The 7128-nt window shown below is 34.5% G+C and overlaps 1 protein-coding gene across 1 annotated transcript in view; it reads left to right on the top strand.

Annotated features, from left to right (window-relative positions):
- The first annotated feature begins 308 nt into the window (after nucleotides 1–308).
- The window catches only part of ATG4C (autophagy related 4C cysteine peptidase), a 72178-nt gene continuing 65358 nt past the window's right edge, over nucleotides 309–7128 (top strand). The window contains 3 exon segments of the mRNA XM_017877217.1: nucleotides 309–345; nucleotides 1593–1736; nucleotides 2856–2939. Of these exon segments, the coding sequence (XP_017732706.1) occupies nucleotides 1661–1736; nucleotides 2856–2939 (160 nt within the window). The 5' untranslated portion in view covers nucleotides 309–345; nucleotides 1593–1660.

The following is a 7128-nucleotide window of genomic DNA, read 5'->3' as shown; positions in this document are numbered from 1 at the left end:
GTTTTCTATCTCAGTGATTGGCACCATCTGTTTAGTTTCCCCGACCAAACCCTGGGTTTATCTTTGGCATATCCCTGTTCTTTACTTTCCATATCCATTGTATCACCAAGACTTACTGAATTTTCTACATGTTTCCTCAGATATCCATTTCTCCATCTTCACTGCTCCAGTCCAAGCTATCATCTCCTAGTCCTGTATAATATCGATTGAGCATCCTTAATCCGAAAATTAGAAATCTAAAATTTTCCAGGATCTGTAACTTTTTGAGTGCCAACATGATGCTCAAAGGAAATGCTCATTGGAGCATTTTGGATTTTGGATTTTTGGATTAATGATTCTCAACTAGTAAGTATATATAATGCAAATGTTTAAAAAAAATAGAAATCCAAACACTCCCAGTTCCAAGCATTTTGGATAAGGGATACTCAACCTGTAGTAGTAAACTCATTATCTACTCTTGTTCCTTTCCATGTTCTTCTCCATGCTGCTATTGAAGTAAAACAAACAAACCTACTGAATCTGGTTATGATATTCCTGTTTGAAACAAATTGCTTTTAGGATGAAGAACAAATTTTTTAACCTGGTCTACAAGGCGCTTTGTGCTTTGGCATCTGTATAACCCTATAGCCGCATCTCATGCCACTTTTTTAGACTTTTCTGTTTTCTGGTCACATTGACTTTTTAAGTTCTTGGAACAGACCATGCCTTCTCCTGGCTCAGAACTATGATGTATAATTGGTAACTTTTAATGCATATTATAAAATGGAATGTCTATTGTTAGAGAAATGAATGTATCAATATTTTTGAGTAGATATTTATAATCCTAAAAGGGTAATGTTCTGTGTAGCATTCTTTTCTTGAAAAGTAAACTGTCTGTGAATTATTGCAAATAAGCACAAGCATTTTCAGTGATAATTTGTTCCTTTTCAGATTATATCACACATCTCAGTTTTCCCTGAAGTCAGTAATAAAACAAACACTTATGAGCTACATTTATTCTATTTTAAAGTAAGACAACATTTTCCATTATAAATTTAAGCCATTCTATTTTTTTAAGTGCTGCAGTATGGAGATAGGAAGGAAATGTAGGAAATATGTTATTTAAAAAACAAAACAAAGTAATTAGACTTTATGTGAAAGTAGTGACTAATCAATATAAGTGGAAGCTTCCATTCTGAAGATAGTCAAGATTTTTTTAATAAGATTTCAAATCACCTTCTCTAATTACAGATAAAACAAATCTTGGATATTCTCACTTGCGCCAGTGCACCAGAGCAGAGCTGTGTTCCTAAATTGATTTATTGTATTCAATTGTGAGCAGTTGGGGGAGATTATTGCTTGGTTTTGCATGATAGGTTTATTGTTGTATATTTGGTAGTAAAGGTTTTTTGTAATTAAAATATAGAATATCTTACTCTATAAGATTTCTGTTTATAAAATGATAAATTGGTTTCCTGTTTATTTCTTACCGTAAGAAGAGAAATTGTTCATTTCCAGTTTAGATTGTATTTAATTACTTAAGTAACTTTAACAGGCATGGCTCCATATAACCATATATGTAGTAATTACTTATTTTTCCTTAATTTTTTAAGTCAGTATAAAAGATTAAACTCTACAGAAGAATGCAATCAAGTGATGGCTTTTCCTTTAGAATTTGAATATGGAGGCTACAGGCACAGATGAAGTTGACAAGCTAAAAACTAAATTTATATCTGCTTGGAACAACATGAAATATAGTAAGTATCATGTTTTGAAAATTGTATAAATCCAAAGAAATGTTTGGCAATATTTATCATCTTCCCTCTTAAGTCACTGACAATTACTTGAGAATAAATGGCATACTTTACTTTGAATGAAATATTTCTATAAGGAATGTAGTTAAAAATATCTCCTGAAGAAAGAGCCAAGTATCATCATAAACATTGCTTAGAAAGCTTAGAAACTGAAGCATATGATGTGGTCTTTTTTTTTTTCTGAGACATAGTCTTGCTCTGTTGCCCAGGCTGGAGTACAGTGGTGCAATCTCGGCTCACTGCAATCTCCGCCCCCCAGGTTCAAGTGATTCTCCTGCCTCAGTCCCCTGAGTAGCTGGGACTACAGGTGCGCACCACCACACCTGGCTAATTTTTTTTGTATTCTTAGTAGAGAGAGGGTTTCACCATATTGACCACGTTGGTCTTGAACTCCTGACCTCGTGATCTGCCTTGGCCTCCCAAAGTGCTGGGATTACAGGCGTGAGCCACTGCACCTGATTTTTTTTTTTTTTTTAAGTTGCTAGAGTATTTAATAATGCTTGTGGTTTTTTTATTTTTTTTTTTTTAGCATTCTAAAGCATATAGAATTTGAGGTGATGATAATACCTTGGCTTTTCAGGTACAATTTCAGGCAGCCTCATTTCTGTGCCAGGTACTTGGGCAGAACCAGCTTCAACAGAAAAAAAGCTCGTATTCATAAAATAAGTGTGAAAACAGAATTCAGTATAACCCCTTGATAATGCAAATTCAGGAAAAACACAATTGGCAGTTTAAATTTTGTACTATAAGAACATTGTGAGAACTTGGTAAAGACCATTGTGAGCTATCTGAAAATAAATTAAAATTAAAATTTTTTTCTTTCTTTTGCCCTTTAGTTGGATAGTTTTTAAAGTGTGTTGAAAATTGTTAACTTTATTTGAAACTAGCATAAATTGCCTGTATTTCCAGTTCATTGTACAAATATTGTATTTTGCAACTGTTGCCAAAAAATGCACATCCATAAATAATAATTAATGGTTTGAAATTAAATGAAAGAAAATGCTGCTGTACTTTTAGTCTGAAGTCTTTTAATTACAAAATTTTTTTTGTTGTTATTGTTAGGTTGGGTGTTGAAAACAAAGACGTATTTTAGTAGAAATTCTCCTGTATTATTGCTTGGAAAATGTTACCATTTTAAATATGAAGGTAAGTGCAAAATTTGTGAATCATTGAAAAATTTTTGTAGAAATCATCATGTAACTTTTTATTATTTTATTTCTAGATTAATCTACTTTTGCAATATTTCTATTAAGTATTTGTATTTCTTATAACCCATGATATATTAATTTGTTATTTGGGTTTCTTGTTAGCTACTTGAGGATAAGGATCTTGTCATCTTTTGTTATATTCCCGTGATTTTGGACTTATAGTATGAGTACTAAGTAAATATTATTTGAATTGATATGTTAATATTCTTTGTCACATTCTTTGATAATTAAAAGTATCACCTTAGTTAATCTAAAAATGATAATTTTTTTCAATTCTTAAGGATGTTTCAGTATCTGAAATTGACTTTACTTGATGGTTTTGAATTTCTACGTATACTAATTCTTTCAGTAATTTTCTTATATTTTCTTTTAATAATTCGTGTCACTCATTGGGTGCCAGGCACCATGCTAGGCTCTTGAGGAAATATCTTTAATTCTCACAACAAACCTACAAGATAGATTTAGGTATTCCCATCTTATGAATGTGAAGGCAGGAAATTTGAGAAGTTAAATAATTTGTCCAAAGTCACATGGGTATTAAGTGGCAGAGCTGAAATTTAAACCAAGACTGTGTCTCTAATACTGGCATTCTTTTAAATATACGTCCTTACTTGGTTTTATGTTTTGTGTGTGAGAAAGAGAGAGAGTGAATATGTGTTACAGTACGTTGTTACCATGGATTTTCATTTTTGGTTGACCTATTTTGGTATATCATTTATTAGCAATTTTCTAAAACCTTGTAAATGGCTTGTAGTAATAACAGCTGACATTTGTTGAGCATTTATAATGTGCCAAGTGGTATTCTAAATAATTTACATGTATTAACTCATTGAGTCCTTACAACAATCTTGAAGGATAAGTAGGAATTTGATAGATAAAGAAGGAATGCATTTCAGGTAAATAGAATGGCATAATGAAAGCAATAGCAGTGAGATATTAAAGGGCATATTTAGGAGACAGAGAGATGTCCAGTTTAGCTATGGTAGGAGATAATTCTGAAAAGGACCAAATTATAGAGGAAGATCTTGAGTGCTGTGCTAAAGAGCTAGGTCATTTTTTTTTTTTTGGGCTGAGGACCAACACAGCAATACGTATGGTTGAGAGTATGGGTTTGTATCTATATGTCTGATACATATAAGCATTTTAAGTGATATTATTTATGAATGCAAAAATTAAAGTTATTAGAGTTATTCTTAGGATAGTGTTATTATATATATTTTGGAATAAATACTTTGAAAAATCAAGAGATGAAAAGTAAATTATAAAGAAGCTATGAAAGAGGGAAATACAAGACTTCTTTTCTGGAGTAGGATTGGGGATATAGGAAAGGAGAAAGCTGTGGGAAGAGGGGATAAGAAAAGAGAGCGAGCCAGAAAGGCGGCCGGAGGCGTTATGTCCATTGAGAGGTTTCCTTGTTATTGTCCCTGATCTTCAGTAAAGTCAGTTAAGCTCATGAAATATTTGATGTAAGAGGAATTTTTCTGGAAAAAGGTTAAATTTGGCATCTGGGATGAAAAAAACAACACATTTTCATTGCAAGAGCTAAATGCACATAGGACCATGACCTTAAGCTGTGAAGAACTGGCAGAAACCTTAGGGCTAGCTTTGGACTTCTACATGTCATATCATTTTTGGTTCAAACAAATGCTGGCTAGGACACTGATCATGCCCAGAAGGAGCACATCAAAATCATAACTGAATATATGCTTGTGAAATCATAGGAATTATATATATTAGTTTCTGTCCCCTGTTCCTGACTCAGAGCTCCTAAAACCCTTATAATATCCTAAGTGGTAGGGGTACTAGGAACATCTTTTGTTCTAGTGTTTGGTCTTTGATCCCAGTTCCTAACACAGTTGGTAACTCTTAGAATTTCCTGAGTAATGGGGGTGATGGGAGTGTCTCATATGGAGCTCCTAAATCCCTTGGAATTTCCTGGGTGATTAGAATGCATCTTTTGTTCTAATGAAGTGACTCTGTTGGTTTCTGGATGGCATCTTGTCTCCAGAAAGACCAAGCCATGATTAGAAGCTTGGAACTTTCAGCCCCATTCCCAATCCTCTGGGGAAGGGAAGAGGAGCTGGAGATTGAGTTGATAATTTATCATGCCTATGTCATGAAGCCTCCATACGAATCCCTAAAGTATGGGATATGGAGAGCTTCTGGGTTGGTGAACACATCCACCTCCTGGGAGGTTAACACACTCCAACTTCATGGGAGCAGAAGCTCCTGTGCTTGGGACCCTTCTAGACCTTGCTCTGTGTACCTCTTCATCTGTATTCTTTGTGACATCCTTTATAATAAATGGCAAAATATAACCAAGTGTTTCCTTGAGTTCTGTGAGTCATCACAGCAAATTACCAAACCTGAGGAGGGGATAGTGGGAACCGCTGATTTGTAGCCAAGTTGGACGGAAGTATGGGTAATCTGGAACCTACTTCTGATGATTGGTATCTGAAGTGGAGATTGATCTTATGGGACAGCCCTTAACCTGTGGGGTCTGTGCTAACTTTAGGTAGTTAGTCCATAATTGAAGTATGGGATTCCTGGTTGGTGTCTGGAGAGTTGGAATATCGGTTGGTGTGGGAAAAACCTTCACACGTTTGGTGTCAGAAGTGAAGTGTTGAATGTAGACTAAAAGGACGTGTTTTCCATTTCATGCTTTAAAAGATAACTGATGGTAATGTAAAAGAATTGAAAGTCAGCAGGCAGGACATGATGACTTTGATATAGGGCAATGGATCTGGAAAAGAGAGGACGGATTTGAAATATTTTAAGGTAGCATCAACAGCATCTGGCAGATGATTGGATTTGGGGTCTTCGAAGACAGAGGGGAAACAAATATATAAATATCTCCATCTTGGATGATAGTGTTGGTAACCAAAAGTGGTATACTAGAGGAAGCCTGAATTTTAGGGGGAAGATAATTTAAATTCAGGTATGTGTTATTTCAGATAGGCTGTGTGGAAGTGAAGGATAGATATATTGATTTGTTAAGTTTCCCGCCCCCCCAGCAAGGTGGCATTTAAGGCCAATAGATAAGATCACATTGATGGAAAGTATACGTGGAAAATATCTGTCTTTAAGGATATACTGAAGAAGGATCAGTGAATTAAACTGAGAAAGGAAAGGCAATATATAGCACAAAATTCACAATAGTATACTACTGTAGAAACCAAAGGAAGGACATTTGCAGGAAAAGGGGGTTTTTACAAAGTGTATAAATGCTTAAAAGAGATAGAGCAGGAAATAGCCTGAGTAGACAGTGTAGGGTCTGGCAATGAGAAATTACTGATGACTTTTGAGAGAGCATTTTTACTAGAGTGGTAAGAATACAAAAGTAAAAGCAATCATATTAACAGCAGCTAGTCTACATTTACTGATGCTGTGATATGTGCTGTTTGCTGTGGCTCCATGATATGTGCTAAAACTAAATTGCATTGTTTTATAGAACGAATAGTTATGATACTGGAGTAGAGAAGAACTTATTTTTTATAGTCTGAGACAGTGTCTTGCTCTGTTGCCCAGGCTGGAGTGCAGTGTCACAATCACGGCTCACTGCACCCTTGACCTCCTTGGGCTCAAATGATCCTCCCATCTCAGCCTCCCAAGTAGCTGGGACCACAGGTGTGTGCCACCGCACCCAGTTAATTTTTTATTTTTATTTTTTGTAGAGACAGGGTCTCCCTATGTTGTCCAGGGTTGTCTCGAACTCCTTGGCTCAAGTAGTCCTTCTATCTTGGCCTCCCAAAGGGCTAGGATTACAGGCTTGAGCCACTGTGCCAGCCAAGAAGAACTTGTATAAACTATAAAACACAGTCTATAAAGGGAAATATTAATCAGTTTGACCAGATAAAATTTAAAATATCCACATGATATTTATACAAATCTGTATATACATATATAATATATGTACAATATATTACATTAAATATATGTATATGTTTATATATGTGTGTATATACAAATACATAAATACATATGTATTTAAAAATATATATGTATATGTATACACATGTGTATATATACATAGACGTATAGACATATAGTGTATATAACATAATCTATAATCATAATTATATTATATAATTATACTGTATAATCATACTATATAATTATATAATTAC

This window comes from Rhinopithecus bieti, unplaced genomic scaffold (genome assembly GCF_001698545.2).
Source record: "Rhinopithecus bieti isolate Rb0 unplaced genomic scaffold, ASM169854v2 scaffold_6380, whole genome shotgun sequence".
Lineage (NCBI taxonomy): Eukaryota > Metazoa > Chordata > Mammalia > Primates > Cercopithecidae > Rhinopithecus > Rhinopithecus bieti.
The sequence above is the reverse complement of the archived record's forward strand: the minus strand, read 5'-3'. Positions and strand labels throughout refer to the sequence as shown.